Raw genomic sequence first — 11,762 nt, forward strand, 5'->3', positions numbered from 1 at the left:
AAGCTAGACGGACATGCGTGGGAAACACATTGTGTTAACCCATGAAAATTGCTAAATATTATGTATCCTGCTTCACCTAACCATATATTGGTCCCCTTGCCTTTGATTATGAATTATTTTCTAAATAAACAAGGGTGATGATGATCTCTCTTTCTCTCTCTAACGAGGCAAAACTCAAGAAAAAAAACTGAAAAAACTGCCAATTTAACGGTATAGGAAGGGGGTACGCCTAGCCTAGAAACAACTAGTCTACTAGGGTACACCTACAGTTACATGGATAAATAATGGTCGAGACGATGTGGGCGAATGGGAATCGTTGCCTAGCTACTTGAATACTCTCTCGATATTTCTTGTGTAATGGCAAAGATACCCCTATACCTTAACACGTGTCGCCATCACTGTTTATTAGAAAGTGGAACTGGCGTACCCGAATCTGAAACTTTTATACATGGCGCTGTTCATTAGTGTCTGCTGCACACATAGGGGAATGAACCCGCACCCAGATAAATATGCAGCCTTCATCTTCGGTGCAATTTGCAAATAATGGGGCACTGTGTTCTGTCTTGTTCTCATCGTTTATTAATTGATCACTGCTAGTGTAAGTAATGTAATTGAAGTAATAGCTTAAGGTGGTGTTTGGCTCATTTTTTTATGTGTCTTTTAGTCTGCAAGAAGTTATAAAGAAAATGGTATTTTCTGTTTGGTGTCGTGGAGATTGAATGATTTGAAGAGGTGCACACGTGCTAAATACGTCAAAAATGAGGAAGCTTTAAATGAAGTTTTTAGTCTTTTTGTGTTAAAAATAACCCTCCCAACTGTTTTAATAGACGATAATGAGAATCATTAAAGATAAAACCCCAAAAATTCAGTGCATCTTCTCGTCTATTAGACTATTGAAAGATCTACTTAAAAAGACTTGAATTGTGAAATAACTCCTATATATTAAAAGGATGACTTTACTACCTAATTCTTATAAGCAAGCGTGATTCAGATAATGGATCTGTTCCATACATTCTCAAATTGCTTTAAAGGCTGTGTTTGGTTTGAAAGAAAAAGTAGGAAAAGGAAGGAAAACATAAGAAAACCCTATTTGTAAAGATTTCCGTATGTTTCTCTTCCTTTTCCTTCAAACCAAACATAGCCTAATGGAGAGAGAGGGGTTCCCCAACCCCAAGTCCCAACTCTCAAGCAGTTTCGTTCATGTTCACAAGGTAACAAGACACATATGAGTTGAGACTTGAGAGAAAGACAAGATGTCAACTGGGGATACATAATTAAAAGCAAACGTGGAACTTAAATACTAATATTTGATTAGTTGAACAGCTAAACGCGCAGAGAGTAAGGTGAAAGAAGCTGAAAAGTTTTAGGTAACAAAAATGTGTCTCATTTCCTTTTTCTTTTACTCTTTTATCCTAAGAATGAAACAAGTTAGAGAGAAGGGAGGGAGAGATTCCTGCCAGCTAGAAAGAAAGAGATGAGCAGTGATTGGTGCTTTTCCCCGCCTTCAACCCAACTCCCCCCTTACCTTCCTTTTTAGTTGGGAGGGAGGGGGTGCGCATTTTAGCAAGTAGCAGAGGCAAACTCACATTAATTATTAGCTAATTGATGAAATAAGTAGTGACTAGTGAATTGCAATATAATTAATATTCAGAATCCACAGACACAGCCAGTTAGCCACAGGTGACAGGACCCCGGCTGGCCTGGCCACTTGATGTTGTAATTGTAAGGCAGATCCCAACCTCTCCATGTTAGGAGTTAGGACTCCCTCCCAATAGCTGTCCCCACTCCTGAGTCCTGACTCCTCCCCCACCTTTATAAACCCCCCAACCCTCCCCACTCCCTCCTTCAATTCCTCACCCTCCTCCTCCTCAACTCTTCAATTCTCTCACTCAATCAATCCTCTTCTCTTATTGTGTGCCCCATTTCTTCTCTGATAATCAATTATCTCTTCTTCCCACATGCACACTCTTCTATAATTCAACTCCACAACCACTGAACCACAACTCGCAACCCCTCTCCATTTCATCTTCTCTGCTAGCTCCTGCCAGCAGCCTCCTCTTGTTACAACTTGCAACCCAGAACACACACAAGCACATACAAAATGTGCAGCTCCAAGGGCAAGTCTTGTGGAGGTGTTGATGTCGTCGCCCCCATCATCTCTCAGATCGACGGCCGTCCGGTCCTTCAGCCCACTTGTAATCGTGTTTCTTCCTTAGAACGACGTCCTTCGCTCAAGAAGATCTCTCCAAAGTCTCCTGCTGCTGCTCCACTACCACCGCCACCGCCACCAACTACTGCTACTACTGGAATCAAGGTCTCACGGTCACCTCCCATCTCTCCCAAGTCCAAATCCCCAAGGCCACCAGCGCTCAAGAGAGGGAATGATCCTAATGGGTTGAATTCAAGTGTTGACAAGGCCGCAACGCCACGATCCACCCCCAAACAGGCGGCTTTAGTGAGGAAGAAGTCCAAGAATTCTAGCTCTAGCGCTACTGGAGTTGCACCTTCCATTGACACTTGTTCGTTGAATTACTCCTCTTCTTTGATCGTTGAGTCTCCGGGAAGCATCGCCGCTGCGAGGCGGGAGCAAGTTACACTCATACAAGCACAAAGAAAGATGCGAATCGCTCATTATGGAAGAACAAAGTCTGCTAAATTTGAAGGCAAAGTGGTTCCGCTTGATTCTTCTACTACTACTACTACCACAACCGGTCGTGAGGAGAAGAGATGCAGTTTTATCACACCCAATTCTGGTATGATGATTTTACTAGTTATTTACACATTCAATTAATAGGCAAAAGATTTCTGGGTTACGTTTCTGGGAATAGATTAATTTTCCCCTTTGAAGATACTAACGCTGAGTGTTTGTTTACGGTTCTGGTTTCTAGATCCTCTTTATGTTGCTTACCATGACGAAGAGTGGGGAGTTCCTGTCCACGATGACAAGTAAGTCTCCCCCCCCCCCCCCCCTCTCTCTCTCTCTCTCTCTCTCTCTCTCTCACGCAGATAGATAGACATACATACCCAATTTCTAATAAGTTCAAGATGTACAGGCTGTTGTTTGAATTGCTAGTGTTGAGTGGTGCCCAAGTCGGATCAGATTGGACTTCAATCCTGAAGAAACGCCAAGATTTCAGGTGGGGTTAACGTTTTTGTTCAAACCCAGAAAATCTTGCACGAAACATGTTAATAATTGCCGTCTGGTTCCGGTTGTGGCTTACATCAACTTTGTTAACTTTGTTTGCAGGGATGCATTCTCAGGGTTTGATGCAGAAGTTGTCTCCACCTTCACTGAAAGACAAATAACTTCCATCAGTGCCGACTACAGCATAGATATCAGCCGAGTCCGAGGTGTCGTCGACAACTCTAACTGCATTCTTGAGGTGATTAATCAAACCCTTCTCTGATTAAAACCTTACAACCACCCATGATCTCCTACCCATCTTTTCAACCTACCAGACCAGACTTTCATCCTTCTTTTTTCTTGATTTTTGTGCAACCCTCCATGGTTTTCCTCCAGTAAAAGAACAAAATAAATAAATAAATAAAACTTAGGTTCTATTCTTCATCCTCCATGAAAGCAAAGCTGCATCTACTGATTGAAATTTGAATTAAGAATAGTTTTTGGTGTTTTCTTCGCTTCTGGGTAACAAGTTTGATTAGTTGAAGGCGTTGACTGGATTGCTTTTACAACATACAACCATGAACCAACTCATTGATCATTGATAAGCCACGGGGATCCTACCCCTATTCCCTGTTCCTAGTGACCAATCACGTGTAGACAATACTGGTACATGCCTACAAGGTTGTGTGCAGAGTTTGCATCGTAGAAATTAGTAGAAAGGTTTACGATCATCATAATTTACTTTGTAATTGATTCAATCAATCTGTGACCCAACAGATTAGAAGGGAATTCGGATCGTTTGCCAAGTACATCTGGGGTTTCGTGAATCACAAGCCCATATCCACTCAGTACAAATCATGCCACAGGATCCCAGTGAAGACATCCAAATCGGAGAGTATTAGCAAAGACATGGTTAGGAGGGGATTCAGGTCCGTTGGGCCCACCGTAATTCACTCATTCATGCAGGCTGCGGGTCTCACCAATGACCACTTGATCACGTGTACACGTCATCTCCAATGCGTTGCTGTGGCATCTTCCCACCAACCTAGCGTAGCCCCCGCTTTATAGAATCAATTGACATAATCTATATATAAATATATATGCTGAGATGAATAGTAGCTGGCTGATGTTCTAACTATATTTTATTTTACTCTGATTGATGGTTGTATATTGTGTTTAATTAAGAGGAGAGAGATCAAAGAAAGAAAGAAGAGAAATAATAAGGGTTGTGACTTTGGTGATTTGTGTGAAGAGATAGAGAGATTTTTAATGACAGTGATGGGTTGAAAAGGATAGATGAGATTATTAGTGAGAAGAAAGCGCAATAGACTTTGTTGTGGGTGGAGGAGACAGACTGCATGTGCTTGGCAGGCAATGGCATGTGTTGTGTGTCAGAGACTTTCATTCCATGTGACCACTAAACCCTTTATTATTCTCCCTCCCTTTAACAGCCTGTGTGTGACCAAGGATCCATATTGGCATATTGCAAAGAGATAGAGAGACTGTAGGACCATCTTCCTCCTCTTATATTCCCTCCTTATTACTTTTTCTTTGCTTTGGACAAGTGTTGTTATTCCTACTATGTCCCCTAACTCTCTGTAAGTTGTAACCTTTTGGGGGATTACAAAACCCCTTGTATCATGGATTGGTGTGAATTTTTTTTTTTTTTTTTCCTTTGAGTGTGTTTATTTTATACATTTGTCATGTGGGTCCCTATTGTGTAATGTAATGTTTGCTTACCAAATGTATACTCTTTTTAAATGCTTACTTACATAAGATAGGAATCTTCTCCCATGTGCTCCACCTTCCCCTCACGTGCATAAATCTCTCCTCTCTCTTCATGGGTCCCTCCCTCCCCTTTTCAAAGGGGGGATCATGGTCGTTGGTAAGGGAAATCATGATATAATTCAGCTTGATAACCATCAAAGGGTCCCACTTTACAACGAATGAGGTTCCCATATAAAGATATCTATCTATCTAAATATATAAAAGTGTGATGGTGATTGCCAGTGCACATGGATCCAGATTCCACATTCCTTGCTAACCTCTTGGATAACTTACAACAACCTAAAAAAAGTACATTAATAATAAAGTTAGTTCTTCCATCCTATTATAATATATAAAGAGGTGGAAAAGGTGTCTTGGAAAGCATATGTTGTTTCCTGAGAACATTATCTCAACCTTGCAATTAGAATCCAAGATGACCCATATGCCAATCCATGAGTGGATATGTATGATCAATATTACAGTAATGATCATCGTGTGATTCTAGTAGCGTCTAACAGCTCAGAGAACATTTTGCCACATTCCTTGATCCCCAGCTTGCTAATGCGCTTCTACCTAAGCCACCCACCATATAGAGCTACCAATTTCACAAGTTTTGTTAATTAGAACATTCCCTCAAACTTTCTTTTTCTCTCTCTTATTTTCTTTCAAACCCGGAAATTTGGAAATGTGGGTCTCCATAGTCTCCATTGATGTAATCAACAGCTTTCACTTCTCACAGAAATCGATTGGGGTTCTGATGTTTCTCCAATTTTCTGTTTTGATTGCGGAAAGACTTATAACTGCAACAAAATTGGAAGATTCAAGGAAACTCTAGATTCCAGAACAAATCATGATCAACCAAAGTAGCTTATCACCAATCCAGCCCTGTTTAAACCTTCCCTCGGCCATATGGAGTTGGCTATATATATATATTATATTTCACTTTTCCACTATATCATGATCTTGGATTCACAGTGCTTTGAACCATGGTTTAGTACCATTCTAGGCAGAATTTCAGCCTTCCATCTACTACTTATTGTGACTTAAATAAAAGGCCATTATAAAGTTTTTTTAGTCCCACCTGCTGTCTAGGGTCTCGGAAGGGCCGAAGGGGTAGACTGGATACTGACCTAAAATTTGAACCCGCATTCTCAGTTTTGTTATGACTTGAATGCATGAACCAACCTTTTCTTCACTCTATTTCCCTTAAAATAGTTTGTGACTTCCGTGATCATGTCTTGACTCTTCACGGATGGTCTGTCACAAACTCTGGCTATTCGAACAAAATCAGTACCAGCATACAAAAACTATATACATTCATGAGCCCGTAGTCGTGTATCAAGTGCAACTGATCATTCAACTCGATGGACAACAAAGATCGAAACGTACAGAGAGTAGGGAAGCATTCTTTTCTTCTTGTTGTTGGTAGGGATTGGTATTTTGTTAGGGTTAAATCAAGGTTTTTAAAACTGAATCGGTCAGAGTCTAGTTCCCGGGTTGAATGGTCTGACCGTTTGGATCGAATGGATGGCCTGTTCTGAAAAAAAAAATTACAAAAAATAAAAAACAACCAAACTATTGAACGGTTCAAAATAATTCGATCACCCGGGTCAGCGGTTTATTGACTAATTCAATAATTTTTGAAGAAATAACAGTTCAGGAGTAAAACATACCTGACTAGTTCCCAGCTTTTCTGATCCAGCTATCCGGTCCGGTCCAGTTTTGAAAACCATGGGTTAAACAACCAGAATAACAGTCAAACTAAAAATAGAATATAACCAAGGAGGGGTCAACCAAACCAAAAAAATCTTCCTACCTCCATATAGACTTGAGTTTTTGACCTAACGGTTCCAAAATTTTAACTAATTCATGGTTCTCAAAAGAGTTAGACAGGTCTATATAGCATCTAAAAAATCAAAACAAAACCCGGATAGCATCGGATAAACCTCTGAGAGCATTAATAGTTAATGAGTCCAATTCAAATATGATTCCATTCCAACCCCTAGAATTCACCACTAGAATTGCCATCTCGATCGCTTTAATCTCTACTTTTGCAAGATACCAAATTAACAATATAAAGAATAATTGCAAAGGTCGATATCCAAAAGAACGGTCACTCTTGTATTAATCAATGGAGGGGACAGCCAATATATATACAATTACATCAAGACTAAAAATAGCAAAACCAAAATTAGCAAGACTAAAATTAGCAACATCCCAATTAATGGAGGAGAAAATATTCTAACTTCCTAAAACTCTATAAGCACAATATCTTTCTAAATATGTACAGTATCTCTATTAATCCCCCTCAAGTTGGAGCATGTAGGTCACATATGCCCAATTTGCGAAGAAGAAAATCGAACTAACGTTAGCCAAGTGCCTTTGTCAAAATGTCTGCCAACTGATTGTAAGTTCGCACATGAACAGTTTCAATAGTCCGGGCTTGCACGGCATGATGAATAAAGTGACAATCAACCTCTCTGTTTGGTGCGCTCATGAAACACCGGATTAGCTGCAATATAAATAGCGGCATGACTATCACAACGCAATTTCATAGGTCTGGGATGTTCTACGCCAAGGTCACGTAAGACACTCTTCAACCACTTCAGTTCACACGTCACGGAAGCCAGGGACCTGTACTCTGCTTCTGCAGATGAACGTGAGACGGTATGTTGCTTTTTGGTTTTCCAAGAAACAAGAGACCGTCCAAGCATCACAAAGTATGCAGTCAAAGAGTGTCGTGTCAAATGACAACTAGCCCAATTGGAGTCACAATAAGCATATAGTCGAAAATCACTGTTGGCGCTCAAGATGATTCCCTATCCTAGATTCCCTTTGAAGTGTCGGACCACCCGTAGAGTTGCATCCCAATGTTCTTGTCGTGGTTGTTGCATAAATTGAGCCAATATGTGCACAGAATAGCAAAGCTCGAGTCGTGTTATAGTAAAATAGATCAATCTTCCTACTAGACGTTGATATTTTTTTGGCTCATCAAGCAACTTTCCATCGGCCAATGCGAGCTGATGATTTTGTTCCATGGGCAGATGAGTCGGTTTAGCTCCCAGCAATCTTGTTTCAGAAATAATATCTAGTGCATACTTTCGTTGACAAAAATAGATGCCCTCATCTCCTCTGGCAACTTCAATGCCAAGAAAATACTTCAACAACCCAAGATCTTTCATGTGAAAGCACCAACTCAGATACTGCTTGAATCGATGTGTCATCACCCCATTGTTTCCTCCCACAACAAGATCATCCACAGATACCAAAACACAGAGTGTAGCTCCTTCCTTATGGTAAGTGAATAAAGAATAATCTGAGTGTGATTGAGTAAATCCATACATCTTCAAGGTTGTGCCCAATTTGGCAAACTAGTTTCTAGGTGCCTGTCGCAATTCGTACAAAGATTTTCGCAAGCGACATACCTTTCCTGAATGTGTAGATGAAAAACCAAGCAGCAATCGCATGTACACCTCTTATGCCAGGCCACCATGCAAAAAGGCATTATGCACATCCATCTGATGAATCTCCCACTTTCGTGATGCCGCTACAGCCAAAAACAATCGAACAATCACCATCTTTGCTACTAGAGCGAAAATCTCATTATAATCTATCCTAGCCTTCTGATTATTCCCTAAAACCACTAATCTAGCCTTGTGTCTTTCGATCATTCCATTCGAGCTATACTTGGTCTTGTACACCCATTTGCACCCGATCGCTTACTTCCCGGGAGGCAACATTTCAAGGGTCCAAGTGCCATTACGCTCAAGAGCTTCAATTTCCTCCTTCATGGCTTGTCTCCAATGTGGCTCACGAATCGCTTCTAGAAAATATGTGGGATCTTTCCCTGTAGTTATAGCTGCTAAGAATTGTCTATGTCTCAAGGAAAAATTAGTACAAGTCACGTAGTGTGCAATAGGATAAGACACACCTGAAGAGTGGCACGATGTGGCATAATCAGCGAAGGGGTCATTAATGTGTTGCGTTTCAGTTTCTTAGGAGGACGTCTTTCCTTACTTCCTCGACCAAGGCTTTCACCTTCACTGTTCCTTTCCAAGTTCATGTCGTCCCCTCTCTGTTCACTAAGAGCCTCACTACTCCCCCTTGCTTCCGGAGTCAAATCTTCTTCAGGAGTTGGTTCACCATTCGAAATATCTGCACTATCTAGCTCATGAAAATGTACATCGTCATTACAGACAGGTGGCTGCTCGATCACATCGGTGTTAAGAGATTCAGAGATAGCAACCTTATAAGGAAAAATATGTTCAGAGAATACAGCATCACGGGATACGAAGAACTCATTTGTATCCAAGTCATAGAGTCTCCATCCTTTCTTACCGAAAGGGTACCCAACAAAAGCGCACATTCGATTTCGAGAACCAAACTTATCTTTGTCACGCCCTTGATAATGAGCATTACATAAACACCCAAAAACACGAATATGTTTGTAAGTTGGTTCCTTCCCAAACAACAATTCATATGGACTCTTTCCATCAAGTAGAGGACTTGGAGTATGGTTAATCAGATATCCTGCAGTCAATACACATTCACCCCAAAAACTTACAGGTAAATTTGCCTGAAAACATAGAGCACGCACAATATTCAGAATATGGCGATGTTTGCATTCCACCCTATCATTTTGCTAAGGTGTCCCAACACATGATGTTTGGTGAATGATGCCATGAGGATCACAATAATTGCTCAATGCTACGAATTCTAACCCATTATCACTCCTTATCACCTGTACCTTACTGTCAAATTGGGTAATTACCATGGCACAAAATTTCACAATGTTAGCACTAACTTGACTCTTTTCTGCCATCAAATAAATCCACATTGCCTGTGAGTAATCATCAACAATGGTCAAAAAATAGATAACACTACATGAAGCAGGAGCACGGTATGGTCCCCAAGCATCGCAATGAATCAAGGCAAAAGGTGCAGAAGCTTTATTATTGCTTAGAGCTCTTAAACAAACATCACATAACTCACTGTTTGTTTCTTGACTAGCAGTTTTATTTTTAATAGTAGGAAGTAAACTAAAACTCGTTTTGAGGGTGTACCATTCGCCTGTGTCACAACTCATATGATTCCACCTTCGCCAATCTGCATGCACTAGTCCTTACCACACAGTGCCAAAGATAGACCCCACCACGCTTCTCACCCACACCAATCACTGTCCTCGAAGTGGGGTCCTGCATTACACACGTTTTGTCAGAAAATGTGACTGCACATTTTAATTCATCGATAAATTAAGACACAGATATCAAATTTCAATTCAAGTTGGGAACATATAAAACATGTTTTAAGATCAATCCTTTCCCAAGCTGCACTTCTCTTTCTTGCAATGCCATCATATTCTTTCCATCAGGAAGTCCAACGGCACAAGGAGGGATTTCACGCACATTCTTCAATAACTCTGAATTCCCAGTCATATTGTGAGAACATCCTGAATCTATCAACCACATTTTCTTACCCATCGATTTCTCTAAAGCGGATTCCTTGTGTGAATTGATCACCGCCATTAGCGTTGCCCACTGTTCATCATTAAGCCCGGGAAAGCCAACTTTATCGCTAGTCCGGACAGCAGCAGCAGTGGTGCTGGCGCCGCAGCTTCCTAATGTCTAGACAGCATTGGCAGCCGTTGTACCAGACCCTCCTCGACCTCTTCCTGTTCTTGTGCCTCGACCTCCTCGTCCCCCACAACCTCCTTTGCCTCCAAACCACCAATCTAGGTAGCCCACAAGTTAAAGCATCCGAGCACCTCATGTCCAATTTTTCCACAGTGAGAGCACATCTTCTCATCCTTGTTCGGTACTTTGGCTCTATTTCCAATTTGCACAGCAAATCCCACAGCCTCTCCTCGTTCTTCATGTGCTCGAGCCACCATTTTGTGTCGTTCTTCCTACACAATTATTGCATGTATTCGGTTCAATGAAGGAAAAGGATCTGTACTCAAAATATTTGATCTAACAGTGTCATAAACTGCACTGCCAAGACCCATGAGGAATTGATGAATTTTCTCCTTTTCCCGCTCCAACGCCAGCTCGATCCCCGCTCCACACTTGCATCCACCACACATACATTGTGGGTTCTTCACATACCCAGCCAACTCCTCCCACATGGTCTTCATCTTCCCATAATATGCGGACACGGCCATGCCCTCTTGTTTACAATTGAACAAGTTACTCTTTAATTGGTGAATCCGTAGATCATTCCCAATGGCAAACCGTTCCCGAAAATCCACCCAAAGTTCCTTTGTTGTCTCCAAATAAGAGATTGTAGATCGTAACCCTGGTTCTATGGTATTGAATATCCATGCTACCAACATGGAATTCACACTATACCAATCTTCTAATTCGCTAGGATCGTCACCAGGTTTCGTCACAGCTCCTTCAAAAAAAAGCCAGTTTCTTCTTCGCCCGGAACGTGTTCTTCATGGCTTTGGTCCATTCATCATAATTATCGGCTTTCAAGATGATCGGGGTCACGACCAAGCCGGGGTTGTCATGCGAACCGAGATAATAAGGGGACTTCGGATCAAGGGTTGGTAGTTCCGCACCATGGCCAGCCGCTCCTTCTCCTTTGTTTTTGTCAGCCATGGTGTACGTATGGCTCTGATACCATAAAGAGTAATTACAAAGGTTGATACCCAAAAGAAAGGTCACTCTTGTATTAATCAATGAAGGGGACAACCAATATATATACAATTACATCAAGACTAAAAATAGCAAGACCAAAATTATTAAGACTAAAATTAACAACATCCTAATCAATGGAGGAGCAAATATTCTAACTTCCTAAAACTCTATAAGCACAATATCTTTCTAAATATGTACAGTATATCTATTACAATATACCAACTTACCTC

The 11,762-nt window shown here is 41.0% G+C and overlaps 2 protein-coding genes across 2 annotated transcripts; one reads left to right on the plus strand and one right to left on the minus strand.

Annotated features, from left to right (window-relative positions):
* Positions 1-1,668: 1,668 nt before the first annotated feature.
* Positions 1,669-4,918, plus strand: LOC148846657 (DNA glycosylase superfamily protein). The gene is made up of 5 exons (XM_088955246.1): positions 1,669-2,753; positions 2,889-2,946; positions 3,054-3,137; positions 3,248-3,383; positions 3,902-4,918. Exons 1-5 carry the CDS (start codon positions 2,102-2,104, stop codon positions 4,190-4,192), a joined length of 1,221 nt encoding a protein of 406 aa, XP_088811372.1. The 5' UTR covers positions 1,669-2,101; the 3' UTR covers positions 4,193-4,918.
* A 2,444-nt stretch (positions 4,919-7,362) lies between these two features.
* LOC148846658 (uncharacterized) lies at positions 7,363-11,222 on the minus strand. The gene is made up of 8 exons (XM_088955990.1): positions 10,866-11,222; positions 10,656-10,796; positions 10,192-10,428; positions 10,018-10,086; positions 9,633-9,731; positions 8,823-9,467; positions 8,317-8,321; positions 7,363-7,645 (listed from the first exon to the last, which is right to left on the minus strand). Exons 1-8 carry the CDS (start codon positions 11,220-11,222, stop codon positions 7,363-7,365), a joined length of 1,836 nt encoding a protein of 611 aa, XP_088812116.1.
* Between the last annotated feature and the right edge of the window lie 540 nt (positions 11,223-11,762).

This window comes from Nelumbo lutea, chromosome 7, assembly GCF_056320005.1.
Source record: "Nelumbo lutea isolate HS-2025 chromosome 7, American lotus-T2T, whole genome shotgun sequence".
NCBI lineage: Eukaryota > Viridiplantae > Streptophyta > Magnoliopsida > Proteales > Nelumbonaceae > Nelumbo > Nelumbo lutea.

Bases quoted from the DNA above. Each gene is read 5' to 3' on its own strand.
- LOC148846657 (XM_088955246.1), top strand. From the start codon at position 2,102: ATGTGCAGCTCCAAGGGCAAGTCTTGTGGAGGTGTTGATGTCGTCGCC. The intron at 2,754-2,888 runs GTATGATGATTT...TCTGGTTTCTAG, and splicing joins TTTTATCACACCCAATTCTG to ATCCTCTTTATGTTGCTTAC. The intron at 3,138-3,247 runs GTGGGGTTAACG...CTTTGTTTGCAG, and splicing joins AAGAAACGCCAAGATTTCAG to GGATGCATTCTCAGGGTTTG.
- LOC148846658 (XM_088955990.1), bottom strand. From the start codon at position 11,222: ATGTTGGTAGCATGGATATTCAATACCATAGAACCAGGGTTACGATCT. The intron at 10,429-10,655 runs GTGCTCGGATGC...AATGATGAACAG, and splicing joins GTGGAAAAATTGGACATGAG to TGGGCAACGCTAATGGCGGT. The intron at 10,087-10,191 runs GTTTTATATGTT...TGTGTAATGCAG, and splicing joins AAGGATTGATCTTAAAACAT to GACCCCACTTCGAGGACAGT.